Source organism: Hyaena hyaena, unplaced genomic scaffold (genome assembly GCF_003009895.1).
Source record: "Hyaena hyaena isolate Hyena2069 unplaced genomic scaffold, ASM300989v1 scaffold_111, whole genome shotgun sequence".
Taxonomy (NCBI): Eukaryota; Metazoa; Chordata; class Mammalia; order Carnivora; family Hyaenidae; genus Hyaena; species Hyaena hyaena.
This window is the reverse complement of record NW_024080743.1, coordinates 2,229,507-2,250,366: the sequence shown is the minus strand read 5'-3', so window position 1 is coordinate 2,250,366 and position 20,860 is coordinate 2,229,507. Positions and strand designations below refer to the sequence as shown.

At 37.5% G+C, this 20,860-nt stretch overlaps 1 protein-coding gene and 1 non-coding gene across 7 annotated transcripts in view; both read left to right on the top strand.

The window, feature by feature from the left end:
• Positions 1 to 14,436, top strand: part of EVI5 (ecotropic viral integration site 5) — a 233,517-nt gene extending 219,081 nt beyond the window's left edge. For 4 of the 6 annotated variants that reach the window (XM_039236433.1, XM_039236436.1, XM_039236434.1 and 1 more), the window contains one exon: positions 10,121 to 14,436. In XM_039236433.1, the coding sequence (XP_039092364.1) occupies positions 10,121 to 10,432 (312 nt within the window). In that variant the 3' untranslated portion in view covers positions 10,433 to 14,436. Of the gene's footprint in view, positions 1 to 7,955; positions 9,018 to 10,120 lie in introns of those variants that run through there. The other 2 variants (XM_039236438.1, XM_039236435.1) reach the window with 2 other exon arrangements.
• LOC120234581 lies at positions 9,021 to 9,127 on the top strand. The gene has a single exon (XR_005529136.1). It is a non-coding gene; the product is annotated as a U6 spliceosomal RNA (small nuclear RNA).
• Positions 14,437 to 20,860: the final 6,424 nt, after the last annotated feature.

Sequence of the window (20,860 nt, the reverse complement as noted above, 5' to 3'; positions counted from 1 at the left end):
ACACACAATTAGTTAACTGATTAGTTATATTAGTTTCAGGTGTACAACATGGTGATTCATCTTCTGTATACGTTATGCTCTGCTCACCACGTGATGACTTTATGCTTAGAATACAACTAAACAAATAATTGAAACTAAGAAATTCAGTATTTACAGTGGAAAATGCATTGTTCCCCAAAGATTTTGAGACATGAATATACATAATACAGAAATAACTGAATATTAGGTTAATTAAACCAAATTAAATTGCTGATACTTGACTTTGACTTACAAAAATGTTAGTATCAGATGCTTCAATCTGATAGTTAAAAAAATAGTTCTAAGGCAAAATCTAGTAAAATCAACATTTTTATTAGTACACAGAAATGTATGCAGTATCAAAGTGGGTCACATATTTGGTAGCCAGTGCAAAACATGGAACATAAGATACTGAAGATTAATAGTTTTAGTATTGAAACCAAACTAATTATTCTCTTCCTCTTTCTTAACTTTGAAATAAATTTCTTTTATGTGTCTACCATTGGGATAGAAAAGTGAACTGAATAGGAAGGTGTTAGGCTAGTGGCCAGACATCTGAGTAAGAGCAATTGTATAATGACTAAAACAGTGGAGTTCTAGTGATTGTCTGGTGAGATCCAAAAGTAGAATTTAGAAATTACAGTGAAAGAATGAGTGACAATTACATGTCTTTCTAGCATTCTTCCATAGATATTATTTCTTGAACTTTTATTAATAGATATTTTTATTTAAATATAAGATATATACAGAAAAATGTACAAATCATGACTGTCTAGCTTGATACATTATCACAAAAATGAATGTGCCCATTTGCCACCTAGATCAAGAACTAGAACATTGCCAGCATTTCAGAAGTCTCCTTGTCATTCTTCCCACTTACTACCTAGGGTTTTTTTAAATATTTTTTTTAAATGTTTATTTAATTTTGAGAGAGAGAGAGACAGAGCGTAAGCAGGGGAGGGGCTGAGAGAGAGAAAGAGGGAGAGACAGAATCTGAAGCAAGCTCTTCTCTGAGCTGTCAGCACAGAGCCCAACATGGGGCTCAAACCCACAGACCGTGAGATCATGACCTAAGCTGAAGTCAGATGCTTAACCAACTGAGCCACCAAAGCTCCCCCTTACTACCTAGTTGTTAATCTTATATTAATGAAATCAGAGAGAATGAATTCTTTTGTGTTTGGCTTTTTTGCTCAACAGTGTGAACTTTATCCATGTTGTTCCTTGAAGCAGTAACCTGTTCATTCATTTTTGTTGCTGTATAGTGTCTCATTGTATAAATATACCATAATTGCTTTATTCATATTGTTTATAAACATTTGAGTTATTTTCATTGGGGATTATAATGAATAAAATTGATATGAACCCTGTTATGTGTATTATATTTGTTTCTATTGTTCATACTCTTAGGAATGGGATTGCTGCGTGACTGTTAAAATTTATTGTTAAAACCAGGACACTTTGGAGAATAAGGTTAGGACACCATTAATAATTGCATTGTGACAGCAGATATAAGGTAGGACTGTCTCAAGCAAACTGTAATTTTAGCTATTCTAGGTATAGGATATGTAGATGTTCAACTTTAGTAAATACTGCCAAACCATTTTCAAAAGTGCTTTTACTAACTTAAACTCCTGCCACCACTGCTAAGAATCTGTAATGAAGTAATTCAGTATGGTCAGTTAAGGGATCATTAATTTGCTTTGACAACCAACCTGGCAGAAAGTAAGGCAAAGTTCTCTTGCTGAAATTAGAGACCTTTATTACACACTTTAGAAAATAGTTTGGAAATATCTACTAAAGCTTAACACACATATTCTCTGTTACCCAGCAATTACACTCCTGGGTGTGTACAGAGAAATGAGTGCTTATATTCATCAAAAAAAAACCATATAAGAATATTCATAGCAGCATTATATGTAATAGGCTGGAAACAGCACAAGTGTCCTTTAACAGGATGAATAAATAAATTATGATATATTTAATAATGGAATATTATACCACACTGAAGAAGAATGAACTATGCTATACATGCCATCATGGATGAAGCTCACAGACATAATGTTGAGTAACAGGAGCCAGACATAAATGAGTGTATACCATATGATTCTTTACATTAAGTCCAAGAACAGGCAAAACTATTTGGTGGTAGATCTCAGAATAGTGGCTACCTTTGAAGGTATCCCCGGGTGAGGAGAAGACACAATGGAGCCTCCTGGGGTGTTGGAAATGTTCTATATCTTGATCTGGGTGGTAGTTATATGGACATAAACATAAGTAAAAATTTATCAACCTGTACACTTAAAGTCCATGTGCTTTACTGTGTCTTTAACAAAACCAAACAAAACAAAACATGATTCTAGGGGAGCCTGGATGGCTCGAAAGGGCATGCGAGTCTTGATCTCAGGGTTGTGAGTTCAAGTCCCACACTGTGTATATAGATTAAAGTCCATATTTACATTAAGGTTCACTGTTTGGACTGTAATTCTGTGAGTTTTTACAAATGTTTAATGATAGGTGTCTACCATTACAGTGTCATACAAAATAGTTGCACCACCTAACAACCCTCTATTCTCCAGCTATTTATTCCTTTTTTCCTCCCTTTGAACTTTTAGCAGCCACTGATCTATTTACTGTCTTGATAATTTTGCCTTTTTCAAAATGTTGTATAGTTGGAATCATACACCATGTAGCCTTTTCAGATTGACTTCTTTGACTTAACAATATGTCTTTAAGATTCCTGTATGTCACATCCCCCATCTTCAAACATCCCTAGGGGCCTAATATTAAACTGCTTTAACAGTTCCTCAGACCTACTATGCTGTCTGTTGCCTCCATACTTTGAGCACATACTTCACCGCTCAAATGCGGCTTTTCAGATGTGTGATACCATGTAATATTTTCTAACCAGAAAGAATAATTGATACAGACTCAGGTATTCAGAGAGAAATGGGGACCCTACTCAAAGACCTGGAAAGGATTCCACTCTTAAGGGTATATTTCATTTGCATGTGTGTTAAAGTTCCTGAATTTCCCTGGATATAGTCTTTGAGACCTGTCTAAAACTGGAGCACAATTACAGTAAAACTTTTCTACTGTTCTGATGAGAGAGCCTAGAACCAAGGGAAACAGTAGACTAACAGCAGTAGTACCAAGTTCTGATGAGATAATCATGGGGATGTTTTTTGAAAATATTGGCAATAATACCTAAGCATTTATAGTACATGAAATTTCAAGCAGAATTCTTTTTAAATTCAGGTGCGCCTGGGTGGTTCAGTCAGTTAAGCATCTGAGTCTGGACTGTTTCAGGTCATGATCTCAGTTCTGGAGTTTGAGCCCTGCATCAGGCTCTGTGCTGACAGTGCTTGGAATTTGGTCTCCCTCACTCTCTGCCCCTCACCCACTTGTTTCTCTCTCTCTCAAAATAATAAAAATTAAAAAATAGATTCTGTTAAAGATTTTTAAAATTTAAACTTTATTTTAAAAAGTTAACTTTGTATTGCAGAAATCAGCCTAAAATTACTAATCTAGATAAAAAATATCAAAGTGTATTAGAGGTATTTTATCATTATAGCATTGTCCTCACTGATTTCAAGTTATACTTTATTATAGCAATATGCTTTATTGTGCCCTTGCACAGATATGCACAATCACCCATGTGTGTTTCTCTCATATGACTGTTGAGTTGTATTAAGAAACATTTTTTCTATCAAGGCCTGTAAAGCTAGAACTATACTCCTAAGGTTGGACATATTATCCTTTAAAAGCTATAGTCTGTCACCTGGATATGAAGCTGATCCTCAGAATAAAATTTGAACTTGAAGGTTAACATTTGATAGGAGGAAAAGAAAAGAAGGCTCTGACTCTTTTTTATAAACATACGTTCTCTCACTTTATTAGAGTTGTTAGGATGTCTAAAACTGGATGGTTTTCCTCAGTAATGAATCTCCTAAAACACCCCATGGGAATCAGATTTGAAATTAGATGGTGAAGGTGTCATATCTTAAGATATTTACTAGTCTCATAATTCTTTGTATTTTTGTTTTTTCCCCCTGGTTGTTTGTGTTGATCAGGCCATCATATTTTTAAAGTGCAACAGTGATCAATGTGATGATGGCAGTTAATAAATTAATAAGAACATCTTAAGTTCAATGTATTTATTTTTACCAAATTTTCTTAACATGATTCTAATATAGTATATCCCTAAGTATGATCCATTTAGACCAGTGTCTCTCAAAATGTGACCTATGGATCATCCTATTCAGAATTACCTGAGGTACAGATTAAAATACAGACTCCTGAGCCACACCTGCTGAATCCAGCCGTCTGAGAGGAGGGCCCACGTATCTACGTATTTTTAAAATAATCGTAAATGGTTCTTACACGTAACACAATTTATTATTGGTCTAAAGAATTCGGAAGTCAAAGGATGCTCTTAGAATCACCAATTTTCTGACAAAAGTAAGGACTCCAGAGTGACTCACCAAGTTGAATAGTCCATCAGATCGTCTCTGTGGTAATTTTTGGCCCTTTTAGCTGATATTTGGAAATTGGCAAATCTACTTAATATCTAAAATCCCAAGTTATTTTTTTATGTTTTATTTATTTCTGAGAGAGAGAGAGACAGCATGAGTAGGGGAGGGTCAGAGAGAGAGGGTGACACAGAATCTGAAACAGGCTCCAGGCTCTGAGCTACCTGTCAGCACAGAGCCCGACGCGGGGCTCGAACCCATGAACCATGAAATCATGACCTGAGCCGAAGTCGGATGCTTAACCAACTGAGCCACCCAGGCACCCCTAAGATCCCAAGTTATTTTTAAATGTTACAGAAACTAGAAGGCACTCATTGGAAGGAAACATTTTATTACACGATAAACTTGTTATTTTACATACTCATTTTTAAGAATATAATAATCTGAAGGACAGATTTAGATTATGTATTTATTCTAGTTAAGTAGGCCAAAATTATTTAAAAATTCTTTTTCTAGAGAGAGCAAAACCAAGACAGAGATTCTCAACTATAGAGAACAAACTGATGGTTAGCAGAAGGGAGGTAGGTTAGGGGATGAGTGAAAGAGGTGATGAGGACTAAGGAGTGGGGATTAAGGGCTTGTTGTGATGAGCCCTGAGTGATATATGGAATTGCTATCACTATATTGTACACCTGAAACTAACATAACACTGTATGTTAACTATACTGGAATAAAAAGAAAACAAAACAGAATCTCAACCATCCCAGCAATAGTCAAAGAAACAACAATGACAATAATAGTACCTCTTACAATGGAGGAAAATATGTAATGGTCATGCTGGCCAAGGCTATATATAGTAGGCATGCTCAAATATTCCTAGTGGCAGAATAAAAACTGTTGAAAATAAGTGTGATCATACTTACCAAGAGAAAAAAATACAAAAATAAAAATTGTTTTTCACTTGCTTCCAAATAGCTAATTGATAAGAAGACAACAGAGGAGTCCACTAAATTATTCCTTGTATTTAAGACATTTTTTAAGATAATTACAATTTTTTAAAATGTATATTGGAAATTTTTTCTTAGAATTTTAAAGAACCTGCTCTGTCTTTATAGTTGAGAAGTTAGTATCATTGTGATTCTTAATCTTTTATATAAATGAATGTTTTTGGTTTTGGCTTTATCTTTGTTCCCAGTCCTGAAATCTCATTGTGAGGTACCATGGTATAAAGTGTATTCTATCCATTGTGATGGGTACTTGATAGGCTTTTTCAGTCCCAAAGCTCATATCTTTCAGATCAGAGAAATTTATGTCTGAAACCTCTTTTATTTGGGGGGGGGGGGGGCATATACTGGTTTGTTTATTTAATATGGAAGCAGTTTCTTTAGAGGAAATAAACCCTCTCCCCCTACCCCACTACCCTTAGATGCCTTTTTTTTCCTCCCCAATGTCTGCTAATATTTGACTCTCTGCTCAAACTCTAGACCTGGAGAACTTAAAGAGCTGGCAGGAAGTTCTGAATGCCTAGGTAGGGTTCATTGACTGTGATCTAGCTGAGACCCTTCTCTGGGGAAATCCCAGGATTCACCAGAGAAGAGTCTCTTTGCTCAAACTTCCAAAGATTCCTGGTGCTTCTGTTTCCTTGGCAAATCTCAAAAGTACTTCCATTTACATTCAGTGGCTTTAAAACCTATCTCTAATTTCACCTAGGAAAATAATACTTTTTAAATCTTTTTCATGACATGAGTGTGTTAGTGACATTTCACAAAGATATATTTTGTTGCTTTATAACAATGTTCCAACAGTCTTTGACAAAAAGTTAGAAAAGACAAGGGGCCACAGAAGGGTATGCTAAAGTACCTATGTGTACTTTTCAAGACAGACAGTGAGTACGTAGCTTTTCTCAGATTCCTGATCCCATGACTGACCCAAAAAGGATAGCAAGCAAAGCCAACCAAACAAAACATTGCCTATTGAGTAGTGGTCCTTATCCTGGGATGTGCATCAGAATTATTCCAGTCTTTTGGAGATGAACGCTCCTAAACCAGGAGGAAGTTTCAGGAGGAGGCATTTTAGTGGACTGCTTCTCGTGTCCCCTCTGTCAGCATATACACTAAACAGATGCTGCTTGTTTCAACCACCATGTGGTAGAATTGGCTCAGAACAACTTGGTTGTACTACTGAAATGGTGTCCATTTCTACACATACACACATAGGCAGTTGTTCATGGGTTAGAAGGACTTTTATTGTTTATAATTAAGAGTTCCATTTCATGTAAATCATCTCCTGACTCAGCTGCATTTGGTTTGAACAGAAGATCTACCACAGTGATTCTCAAACTGAGGTATCAAGATCTTCTGAAATGCTTGTAAATAAAAGCTTTATTTTCAGGATTTTGATTCCTTGGATCCGGGGAGAGATTCTACATTTTTAATATTCATCCTTGGTTATCCTGATGTGGATGATCAGTGGACCATATTTTGAGATTTGCTAATCTAACTTGTTACCAATAATAATATCCATGAGAGGTTTTTTGGGGGGAAATAAGGTTGAGAAGATTAATAGTCTGATTTTTGTTGTTGTTTAAGTATAATTAGCTTCAAAAGTCTTGTGATAAGGATCAGCATTACAGCTCTTAGATCCAGACACCCAAGATTTTATACTTTAGAGGGCCCAGCTCTGGCCTTCCTCCAGCCAAACCTCTCTTCACAGGATGAGGATTCCCCCAGGACATCTGTCTGTTCAGCCCCTTACAGACTACATTATGGGTTCTCAGTACCCTGGAATTCCTTGCCCAGATGTACACTATCAGGGCCTATATGGGCCTTGTCCCTCTCAGAATCAGCGTGCCCACTCCTAGGTCCAGGAGATAACAGGGATAGCTTCAGTTTTACCAGATAGTTCCTTACCTTCACCTTTTTCTTCTCTCCAAAATTCCTTTAATGCTGCTGCTATTTTTTATTAGCAGTTCTCAAGTAAAGAGGCTTTAAGTGCATCCCCTTTGCCATTGAGGAAATAACCCTTCAACCTAGAGTTAGTTTTATATAATATTTGAGGTCACTTATTACATCTGATATGAGGCTGCAGTTTTTTAAATGCAATAAATTTTGTTAGAGCTAAAGCTTTCCAAACAATTGGGAAGTTGTGGTTTCCCTGTCACACTCCTTTTGTAACAGCCAGGGAAAAGGAAGACACGTGTTCCATATTATTTCTTCAAAAGGGTCTGGGAAAAAAGAAAGGAAGAGATTAACTGACTTAATTTAACACTTGGAGCTATAAATCATGTGTTGCAATATGGTGATAGGATATTGCATCAGAACGTGGCAGTTGTAGTAATGCAGTGGGTATCACAATTAAGGGGAGGTTTTCGTGGTGCTTTGTGCCCTTTTCCTAAAAACTTAGGTCCTTTCTGCTCTGCAAGGGGAAAAGGTGTTACTTAAATGACACTGTACTTCTCTGTAATTTCAGTGCCTTGACCTAGGGCATAGGACTTCCTTTATGGTCGAAGATTTGCCTGAGGCAGGCATTGCTGTACCGAGTCCCTCTTGTTTCCCATTGTTGTTCACACACCAGCAGGGAAGTGCTGAGGTTTCTTCATTTCTTCCTGGAAGTCTGTCGGGAAAGCTGAGAGGTGTTATGGCAAGGCTGTAATGTCTTTACTCTCAGAACCGTTAGTTTTGAAAGTATATGTAACATTTCCTGAATATTTCACATAGGCTTTATCTTAAGATTTGAAAGATAGTGAGTGACCAGGAATTTGTCCCTGAGAAACAAAGTTGAAGTTTAATAGTAATCATAAGGGTAGAAGGCAGGGGATATATTTCAGCAAAAATTCTTACAAGTCAAGGTAGATTTTGGTAATTAGTTTTTTTCTCTTAATGTTTTAGTTTTGTTTTTAACTCTTCTGCTCTGTTATAGGAGAAAATGCACGATGTGGGGAGAAATTAAACAACTGACAATATCAACATTAGATTTCATATTTAAAACCTAAGCTCTTGAGAATAGGGCTGATTCTCAAGTATGTAGTAATAGAAATGGTAGGATCTATGGTTTTGGGTTTGAGAATTTGTGAGAACTTGGGCAAAGAAGTGGGGGAGATGATAGAAGGAAATCACCTCTAATCCTGATAATGCTGGTTTTGGAGAATGTGGTTTAGACAAATGACGACAATGGGTTTTTCATTGCTGAACTCCAGAGTTAGACTTGCCCACCCAGTAACGGGTGGCATATAATATCCACAGCCCTTCCCACGTGAAGGTCTGGCTGTGTAAAACTCCTGGGAAAGCCAACACTTGGCTCTGAAAGGTGGAAAGAGAAGAGAAATAGGTGAGCAATACAGGTCATTCCTTCCCCTCTTCCCTTATGAGAGAAGTTGCTCCTTCTCCCTGAGGAGGAGTAGGGGAGAGAAGGCAAAAGCATATACTATTGGCATTCTTCTCATGCAGAGAGAAATCTCATAGTGGGGAGAAGCATTCCTGCCCTGAGTAAGTCTTTGATGGTGTTTGGGATGTTATAATAGGATGGAGACACAGAGTGCTCGCTTCGGCAGCACATTTACTAAAATTGGAACGATACAGAGAAGATTAGCATGGCCCCTGCGCAAGGATGACACGCAAATTCGTGAAGCGTTCCATATTTTTCATGGAAAGAGCCTAAGTGTCCATCAACGGACGAATGGATCCAGAAGATGTGGTTTATCTATACCATGGAATACTACATGGCAATGAGAAACAATGCAATCTGGCCATGTGTAGCAACATGGATGGACCTTGAGGGTGTTATGCTGAGCGAAATAAGTCAGGCAGAGAAGGACAAATATCATATGTTTGCACGTATAGGAGGATTAGGAGGAACTTAACAGAGGACCAAGGGGGAGAAGAAGGGCGGAAATGGTGGGGGAAAGGGAGAGAGGCAAACCATGAGAGACTCTTGAATGCTGACAAAAACTGAGGACTGATGGATGTGGGGGGGGAGGAGGGATGGGCATGGAGGAGGACACTTGTGGGGATGAGCACTGAGTGTTATGTGGAAACTAATTTGACAATAAACTATTTGAAAAAAAATAAAATGCACTCCATCAAGTGAAAAATAAAATAAAATATGTACTCTTTCAAAAAAAAAAAAAGGATGGAGACACAGAGCAAATTTTCATCTTTTGTAACAGAATTATGGAGTCACACTCTCAAGACCATGTGTGTGATAGTTCAGAGTATGGTTTTTTAAGTCCATATCTTCTAGAGATTCATGCTGAAATATTTACAAGTTAACTGATAGAATGTCTGGGATTTACCTCAGAATAATCCAGGGACAGTAGAGGTATAACGTAACAAGATCGTCCGTGAGGTGTTAGTTGTTGAAATGTGTCCTTAGCAGCTTATCCTACCTGAGTTTACATTACCTGATCTCTAAAATGAAGATGATAAAATCTATCACATGGGACTGTTGTGTTAATTCAATTAAAATAATAAGTTATATGGCCATTATGTAACACATGAGGTACTCAAAAATTAGTACTATTTGATCTATAAATGGGGGGAAAATCAAGGTATCCTCTCTCTTAAACATGAAACATTTGCTTTCTTGGTGTTGTGTTTCCCCAATTGAGTATATTAACTTGGATTTTGTTTTGACAGCTCAGGTGCCTAAAAGGTCAGAGGGTCTTCTCAGGCCAGCCTCCTTTTGATGGAATCCACATTGTCAACCATTTAATAGGAGATGACGAATCATTCCATTCCTCTGATGAAGATTTTATAGATAATTCCTTACAGGAGAGTGGTGTTGGTTTTCCTTTGCACAGAAAATCTGGCCCAACGTCTTTGGACACCACTGTGGCAGATGGTAGTGAAAGCGAAACAGAAGACAGTGTGCTGGAGACCAGAGACAGCAACCATATGGCTCGAAAGGAGCAGCCCCCAAGAAGAGAGTCATACTCAACCACTGTCTGACCATCACTGTGAACTAGACTGTGGAGTTTTTTAAGGGATCAGTTATCATATGATTAAGGGTTTTTGGAACATATCAGTTTCACATGTACATACATATATACATATTTACATACATATATACACATATATATATATATATTTTGCTGTCTTCCTTTTTATCTTTGCCAAATCTTCACCACTGACTTACCATTGCCATAAAGTAGACTTGAATATGGTTAATGGGAAAAAGATTCTAACAGTATTACTGAATATTAATGTTTCTTGTTTAGAAATGTAATTATGTCTATATGTGGGAAGCATTTTCAAGTTTAGAATGATGGAAAATTGAATTTTCTTCAGACAAAACTGCTCTTGTGCAATATTTCAAGCTCATTCAACAAACTGAATATTTACGTTTATCAATTTGTTTTTATAGCAGCTATCTACAAATATTTGACCAAGATATACATCTAACTTATCTTGTGTTTTTGTGTTGAGGGAATTTTTTTTCTAGTTAAAATTACTGTTTTAGTAGTAGGCCACTGAAAGCTTCCAGCCACAAAGCCTTTTTTCCATGTAATTTTACAAACACAAATTAATGGTCATCTGTCTTGAGAGTTTTAAGTTTTGTTTTAATTTCTAACTTTTATGTGCATATAATACTTCCAGGTCGTTGCCTGCTGGTCAGAGGAGTAGGTTAACTATAAGTAAATTGTGTTTTTGTCCATATTTATAAATCACCCAACACTGAACATCATTTTATATGGAGAATGTATGTGTTGCAAAATGACTGCCTTTCAGCATTCTAACAGGACTTCTGTAAATAATAGTTTAAAAGAAAATTGAAAATGAAACCAAACACTAATATTTTAATAGCTTTAGTATTTTGCTTAGCGTTCAACACTAGCAGATTCATAAGTTAACTAATGCTTGTTCAAAAACACTATTGGCGATATATTTTACTTCATGTGTATATAACTAATAAATTTTTCATGATGAAAGAGGTTATAGCACGTATTACTTAGTGCTAATATCTACTTAATGTATTTAAGCAATGGACTGATGTCCAAGATACACAAAAATTATATCTGCAAATAATCTACAAGCATTATCTTCAGATTCTCTAGTTACTAATCATAGATAAAGCCATAAGAATTCTTTCCTACCAGTTCTTCCTTTTTATCATCTAGACTTTTTTTCCTAGAAGTCTGAATGCCTGTCGTTGATAAATTGGTGGAAATACCAAATTACACTTAGATTGTGTAAAAATAACAAGAATGTGTTGACTGGATGCTTTCCACTCTCATTTTCATCAGCAGCCTATGGAAAAAACAATAGCCTTCAAGGATAAGAGGAAAGTAGAATTCTGTATATATGGAGATACAACTTTGCACAATACATTGCATGCAGGAAAAAAAATGTATATGACAGAATGGATTCAAAGAGACAAAATAGTTTTTTATCTAAACATAGGAGTTAAGCCTTATGGCATATCACAGATTAGGCTTTTCCAGAAAGTCTTTTGCTTGGGAAACAAGATTGAAAATATGCCTGTTTTGTCCATATTTCCAGACTAAATTCTAGTGATTCATTTATCTATGGTCACAAATTCGTAAGTAGCAGAGCTAAAATGTTAATTGGTATCTCTGACACCAAACTGAAAAGACCCAGCTAATGAGTTTCTCAATTCTCTACTTTTCTGACAATGTGATTGAAATGTTTCCTGAATATATTATAGATCTATATCTATGTATAGATACTAGTACCAACATTCATAAACTCTACACAGCTTATGAGTGTAGATACTGTTACTAGAATCGTCTGACTGGTGCTTTTGGGATTCTCTTTTGGGGTTCATTACTGTTAGCCTAGATGCTGTTGATGCCCATCAACAGGTAAAATGAGATGAGTCATGGCTACATGATTGTTTTGACCCCCACATCAAGAAATCTAAATGATCTAGACCAAGGGTCAGCAACTACAGCCCATGAGCCTATTCAAGCCAGCTTCCTGTTTTTACATGACCTACAAAGTAAGAGTGGTTTTTAATTTTTAAATACTTGGGGGGGGTAAATTTTAAAAACAATAATGTGTCACATGAAAATATATAAAATTGTGTCAATATATAAAATTTCTTGGAGCCTCCCCCCTGGCTTATCCATTTACATATGGTCTATGGCTGCTTTTGTGCTATCATGGCAGACTTGAGTAGTTAAAACAGAGACCATATAGCACAAACAGCCTAAAATAGCTGCTATCTGGCACTGTAGAGAAAACGTTTGTGGACCTTTGGTTTACATAATCTAAAATGTAGGTTTACTTCTTAAGTTTGTCTTCATAGAAGATTGAACTCTTTGCTTTTACTGTTGAACTAATGGTTTGGAAGCCTAAGATTTCCTAGTGGTTCTTAAACTGGTAACTATTCAAAATGGAAAATGTTCCAGCTGTTTTATGTCATGAAGTCTCGGATGCCAACGACAAATTTGGAAGGATGTCTGTACCTTTGGAAAGAAAGGGAAGAATTCCAGAATCCCAGCACTGTTCTTTGAAGCATGCATATTGAGGGGGTGCCTGAGTGGCTCAGTCGGTTAAGAGTGAAGCATGCATATTGACCTTTAGGGTTTGCCTCAGTGAGTCAATGTTATATTTTGACTTTAAAGTAAGGACCTCGTTCTAGAATCGCGTTTGAATTCTAAATTGGAAAGATATTTTCAGAGCATTTCTGAAGTACTATTTTCTGGTTAGGAATTAGGTTTTAAAAGAATCATGGTAAATAAACCTTAATCCATTGATAGTCTTATAATTTGGACAATGAAAAATAGAAACAACAATCCTCTCACGCAAGAGCTTTGATTCAAATACTGCTTAGAAGAGTTTAAAATCTTCCTGCTTTTTTGGATATAATAGGATACTATCCCCTGATTTGACATTCAGATTAAGACTTCTGAGGTATTGGAAAATGTTCTCTTGGTAGATTTTATTTAATCTCTGGTACTTTGTGTCATTTAAATGTTACTCAGTTAAACACCTAGAGTTGACTAATATTCGGGGAGGAAAAAGTGAGTAAAATAAATAACAAACTCACCCAGAGAAGTACTCTCTTAGGATAGCTACCTTCTTCATGTCGTTGCCATCTAGGTTGAAACACTAAAGGTAGAGGCTACAGGTGATCTGAATAAAGTGGAAACTGCAGTTGAGGTGATGAAACAGAACTTTTAGATCAAGCAAATATTTCCACAGCGTTTTAAAAATCATTGGTAAATTTCTCTTCCTGAAAAAAAGCAGTCAAAGGTAATACATGGCACAATTTCTACCCTGATGGATATTAGGTACTTAGCGTTTGATGATTAATTGAGACATCAAGTGTCAATTAACTGGCAGGCTGGTTTGGAAGAAGAAAAACAACTTTCTCTTAGCTCGAGCTTGCAGCTTGTTACTCTCCAGATAGTGCCTTTGAAAACAAAGTCTAGGCCTTTTAAAGTATTTTATTTCTAACATCGTAAGAAATGAACTGGTTCCATATTCTCCTTTATCTTTTACATAATACTTTATAATTTGCAGATTTAAAGTAAAGTATATGAATTGTGTTTTGGTAAAGCCCTTTCATGGCCAGCTTGATTATTGCGTACTACCAGACGTCAACAGCTAATGTTTTATGAAATCAGTGATTTATTTTATTAAAAGTGTGCTTTAGCCTGAAAGTTCTTGCTGCCCTATCATTAACAAAACAGAAAGTTTTTTAAACTAATTTTAATTTTAATTCATTCTCCTGAAATTAAAATTCCTGGTTAGAAGTGGAGTGGATGCTATTTATAATCCAACTTTTTACATTACTTTCATTGATCTTCCTATCCTTTCTTTTCACTCCAAAGAAAAGATGATAGAATAATGCATTAGATACACTATACAGATGCACAATTATAATGTTTTTCATTTTACTGTTGGAATTTCTTATAACATTGTATGATAACCTGAAATGTTTACTTGTGCCTTTGCTTTAAACAGTTATTAAAGTTTTTCATTTTGTAAGAATTTCTGTTTCCTTAAACTATTCAACCTAAAAGGGGAGAGGTGTGAAAACACCGTTAAAAAATGCTTGGCCTTATATCACATATTCATTAGTGAGGTTTGTGCTCTATAGGTACAGGGACCGTATTCACCTGGCCCACCCACGTATAATTAGTGCCAAACAGAGAGCCTGGTACATGGCATTTTTCAATTTAATGAAAGACAAGATATCTAGATTAGTTATTTCCTTTGAGGAACATGCCAACTTTTTGAAAATATTAATAGTGATATTTTCATCTCACACTGCATTTTAGGTGATTAGCAACTAAGTCAATAAATATATTCAGATATCTAATTTGAATGTGCTATTGTGAGAAAGTTACGCTTTCTGCATCTTTATAACAATGTTAATATCATTTAGTTCAGAAGCAGTAGTTCACTATATATTCTGCTTTATTCCTAAAGGATTTAAGAGACTATATAAAGGTGTATGAAATATAACAAGATAGTCCTAATCCAGAGTCTGTTCACCTTGGCACTATTGACTTTTGAGACCAAACTGTGGCAGAGACTGTCCTGTATTGTACGTCGTAGGGATGTTTGGTAGCATCCTTGGCTTCTACCCACTGGATGCCAGTAACCACCCCTCCTTCAGTTGTGACGACCCAAAAGGTCTCAAGTTGTTGCCGATGTGCCCAGTAAGGAGGAGTGAGAATGGAAATCACCCCTGGTTGAGAATATGTGGTATAAATTTAGAAGGGGGTCAAAAAAACAATCACTAGGGCCAAAACTAAAAATATATACATTTATTGAAGATAGATTGCAAATTTTGACTCTTTTTAGTAGTATGAAAAGTAACACCTGACCCATGATAAGTGCCAGTTCACACTTACTAGGATGGCAATTAAAAAAGAAAGAGTTGGCAAGGATATGGAAAAATTGGAACTCCTGCATTGTTGGGAATGTAAAGTGGTACAGCCATTGTGAAAGTTCTGGCAGTTCCTCAAAAAAGTTAAACAGAATTATTTGATTCAACAATTCCATGTCTAGATGTATACTCAAAAGAGATTCAGACAGATATTTGTACACCAATGTGTTCATAACAGTATTATAATAGCCAAAAGGTAGAAACAACACGACCATTATTTTTTTAGAGAGAGAGAAAGAGTGTGTGTGTGTGTGTGTGTTTGAGCTGGAGATAGGGGCAGAGGGAGAGAGAAAATCTCAAGCAGGCTCTACACTCAGGACCGTTATAAACAGATGAAAGAGTAAAATGCAGCATACATACAATGGAATATTACTCAACTATTAAAAATGAAATTCTAATACATACTATAATATGGATCAACCTTGAAAATATGCTAAGTAAAATAACCTCAACACATCCTATGGTTCCACTGATAGGAAGTACCTAGAATAGCAAATTCAAAGAGACAGAAATAGAGTAGATGTTATAAGGGGATAGGGATGTAGGAGAAAGGGGACTTAATGTTGAATAGATACAGACCTTTTTGGGGTGATGAAAAAGTTCCAAAAATGGATAGTAGCAATGGTTTCACAACACAGAATGTAGATAGTGCTACTGAGTTGTACCCTTAAAAATTGTTAAAATGGTAAAAAAAAAAAAAATTAGGCATGTTAATAAAGGCAGCTTATAATTAAATATGTTCAAATAAAGATATATCAAAGGAGAAAGAAACCAAAACTTTATTATAGTTATAAAACTACTGAAAAAAAATTTTAGATACAGATTTCTAACTATCGCAACTCAAGTTTGTGTTCATGAAACCTGACAAATCACAGAATTCTATGGCCGCCTTGCTGCTCCTTGAACACCGTACTCCCATCCAGAGGCTTCTCCTTCCTGGAATGGTGTTTGGTCGCGTTCCCACAAGGCCACCCCCCCACCGCCTCCTGGTTTCTGCTGAGATATCACCTGCACAGGAGGCCTTACCTGACCGTTGCTTTTTAACTTTTTAACATCCCATCGTCTTCCCAGGTTTATTTTTCTCCATAGCATTGGCAACTACCTGACATTCTATACAATTTACATTTTCATTTGTTCTCGTCTACCCACACTAGAATAAAAACTTTATGATTTTTATCTCTATCCCCAGTTATTCAGAGTAGTGCCTTGGCTCACAATAAATATTTGTTGAATGAATGAGCAAGTAGTTGAGTAAATCGCTATACTTCAGTTTGGTTACTGTTTAAATGGGGTAAACAACAGCTTTGGAAATATAATTATCAGTGGAAAATCCAGAATCCCAGTGCAGCCAGCCTAGCTCCAAAGACCTCTAATTACTGAATACTGCTTTGGCACAAGACATCGAGCAGGCACTGATGAGAAGGCCAAAGAGGAACCAGACCTCCTGTCTCCACGCGTGGAATGAGAGATAGTAAGTGTACAGATATAACGTCATGGAAATTCAAAGTTTATGTCCAGCATGGGGAAATGGTCTCCTTTGACCCCTTCTCCTGCTCCCTGCCCACCCAGAAGCCCCATGTTGCACCAGGGCAGGGACTATGTCCCCTGTCACAACTGCCTGGTGTGCCCCAGTCTCCTATCCAATGACCTGCTCGTACATCGGTGCTAATATCTCCTGATTTGAGTGTGTGGCCATATCTCTCCTGCACTCGAGATTTCACCAGCAGTATCCAGAAATGAAGCATATTCAACCAGTGTGTGGGATTTCAGGCCCAAAGAACCATTCTAAATCCTCCTGAATTGACTCCCAGAAGGTAGCCGCTACTGTGTCCGTCTAAGATCTGTCACTCAGGCTGGCCGGCTTTTCAGAGACCGTGAGGGATCTTCTCTGAGGCTGTCCTCAGAAACAGGAGAGATCAGGGCCAGGTGGAAAGAAACTAGTTGGCTTTAAAGATGTTTCTCTAATTTTTTTTTTAAAGGAAATGCATACTGTACACATGAGAGACTCCAAGGCGGAGAGATGCTGTGGCAGTTGAGATGCACCTGGGAGCCCCTAACTGTTCCCTGCCTCTGCCTCATGGGGTGGGACGGCAGCCACTGCACACAGCCCTGCACAGCAGACGGGAGCAGAGCAGTCAGCTCACCGTGCCTTGAGCCTGGTGTCTCCTGCCCGGCCAGGGGCTCTTCTTCTTCTGGCAGAGGCTCTTCTGGTCTCTGGTGTCACCTCTGCCCTCCCACCCCAGGACTGGACTAGGTGCCCCTCTTGGTGTTTGCTGTACATCTCCCTTGAGGCACTCTGCCCAACCACCATGTGGCTGACTCTTCCCCGTGGGTAGAAGGGACAGCATCTATATTCCCCATCGTCCTGCATTGTCACATCTGTTTTATATGCCTCAAGGTCCAGCTTCTGCCTCTGTTCCCTTCACCAGAGCACAGGTCTGGACCAACTATGCTCCATTTACAGAGTTTAAAACTTTTGGTGCATAAGTAAATGTTCATCTCTGTGGCCTCCTTACTACCTACCAGATAAGCCTCTGGTCAGGCTTAGGCTGCTCAGCTTAAAGGCGTCTCTGAGCCATGTCTCTCCCCTGCCTGCTCAGCCTGGCTGAGCTCCTGCCAGTGCAAACTGCCAGGTGAGGAGGTGGAAAACCAAACAGTGGGGAGTCATGATGTGAAGCATAAGTGTATAAATATGAAGAAAAATGTCATGCATTTCTACCCAGATACAGTCTAGCTCTGCCCTTTCCTGGCAAACTATCTTCCAGTTGTGCTCTTTGGAGGGGTGTTCCCGGCGGGCAGCAGCCCGGGCCAATGCTGGGATTTGAGTAATCACAGGCCCAAGTGGGGCGTGTGGGAAGGTGTGCTGTTTGGTCTGGCTCACAGCCCTTGACACTCTGTAGCTATTTTAAACGGATCCCACAGCCTTTCATTTGCTTCACTAATTTCTCTAAAATAGAATTGTCTATTTGTGGGTCAAAATTGGAGAAGCATCTTGTTCATCACCAAACTGCTCTCTGGTGAGACTGGAGACAACACATGTGCCAAAGCCCAAAAGGACTGGGCACATAGCAATTCAGTGTGCTCAATCAATGTTAGCGAAGTGAGAAATTGTGCATTGCATCTCTCTCTGAATACCCAGAACCAGTCGATACAGGCCACTCAGAAAATAGTTTTTGATTTGAAGTGCTGGCCTGACAATCTCTATTTCCTAATTTCTGCCAGTGGTGGTAATGAGTTGTTATTCTTTTTGTTGTTGTTATTGTTGTTTTTATCACATACCCTAAAATCGCAGTGGCTTATAACATCTTTTCTCACTCAGGCTACATGACCATCAGAAGTTACCCACTGCTCTGCTCTACACTGTTTTTATGCTAGGACCCAGGCTGGTGAAGCCACTTTTATTTTGCACATTGCTGATTGTTACGGCAAAGGGAAAAGTGGTATGGGGAACAACATGCTGGTTCCCCAAACTTTGGCTAGGAAGTGATCTACCTCACTTCCAGCCATAGTTCATTAGCTAAGGTAAGTCACATGATTCAGACTCCCCCAGAGAGAAGTAAATATTTGGAAACATGGTACTTACTGTGTTAACTATTCTAACTACATTTTTTTTTAAATGGTGGCTTTATTATGATATAATTCACACGCCAAAAAATTTGGCTTTCTGGAGTATACGATTACATAATTTTTAGTATATGCACAGTTATTTAACCCTCATCACTAATGACAGTGGCTCACATCAATTTCAGAATATTCACATCAATTTCAGAATATTTTCATCACCCCCAAAAAGAAACTCCACACTCCTTAGTGGTCATTCTCTATTCTTGCCTTCTCTCAGTCCCTACTATTAGTAGGCAGTTACTAGTCTACTTTGTTTCTATAGATTTGTCTGTTTGAGACATTTCACATAGATGGAATTATACAATAGATGACTTTTTGTGTGAGATTCACTTAGCATGTTTTTGAGACTCACTCATATTGTAGCATGTGTTAGTGTCTCATTCCCAGTTTTCCCCCAAATAATAGTCCAGTATGTGGTATACCATATTTTGTTTATCTATTCATCATTTGATAAACATTTGGATTGTTATTAGTTCTTGGCTGTCATGACTGCTGCCGCTGTGAACACTTGTGTACACATTTCTGTGTGGACATAGAGTTTTCAGTTCTCTTGGATATATGCTTAAGAGTGGAATTTCTGGGTCATATGGGTTTCTTGGTATATACTGTTTCTTGGTAACATTTTGAGGAATGGTCAAATTGTTTTAAGTGTCTGCAGTGTTTTACAATTCCACCAACTATGTATGAGGGCTCCAATTTCTCTATACCTTCATCAATACTTATTATTTTCTGTTTGTTTTTTTTTATTTTAGGCATCCAGGTAGATATGAAGTAGTATCTTATTGTGGTTTTGATTTTCATTTCCCTAATGACTAATGATGTTGGGCATCTTTTCATGTGCTAACTGACCCCTTGTGTATCTTTTTTGGAAATGTCTATTTAAACCTCTTATGCATTGAGATGTCTGGGTGGCTCAGTCAGTTAAGCATCCAACTCTTGATTTTGGTTCAGGTCATGATCTCACAGTTCACGAGTTCAAGCCCTACATCATGCTGTGAGCACAGAGTCTGCTTGGGATTCTCTCTCTCTCCCCCCCCCCCTCTCTGCCCCACCCCTGCACTTTTGCATGTGCATGCTCTCAAGAATAAATTTTTTAAAAATATAAATGAATAAAAAATAAATAAATCCCTTATGCATTTTTTTATGGGCCCACCTCTGTTCCTTATGCATTTTTTTATTGGGTTGGATTTTTTATTATTGAGTTGTAAGATTCTTTTCTTTTTTAATGTTCTTTTAGTGTTTAGTTTTGAAAGAGAGACAGAGTGCAAGGGGGAAGGGGCAGAGAGAGAGGGAGACACAGAATCTGAAGCAGGCTCCAGGCTCTGAGCTGTCAGCCACAAGAGCGCAACACAGGGCTTGAACTCACAGACCGTGAGGTCATGACCTGAGCTGAAGTTGTATGCTTAACCAGCTGAGCCACCTAGATGCCCTTATTCTGTAAGGCTCTTTATTCTGCATACAAGTCCCTTATCATGTATGATTTGCAAATATTATCTCCTATTTCATGAGATGTCTTTTCACTTTCCAGTTGCTATCCTTTGAAGCACAAAAGTGTTTGATATTGATGAAATCCTTTTTGTCTATCTTTCCTCTGGTTGCTTGTCCTTTTGGTGTCATATCTAAGAAACTATTGCCTAATTTAAGGTCCCTATATTTTGTGCTAGGATTTTGAGAATTTAGCTCTTAAATTTAGATCGATGATCCATTTTGTATATGGTATGAGGTAGGGGTGAAATACTTTTTTATATAAACCTTTAATTTGGAATAATAATTTAAATTTACAGAAAAGTTGCAAAGACAGTACAGAGAGTTCCCTTATAGACTTGACCCAAGTTCACCTAATGTCTAACATAGAGAACATTTGTCAAAATAAGAAATTATTAATGGTA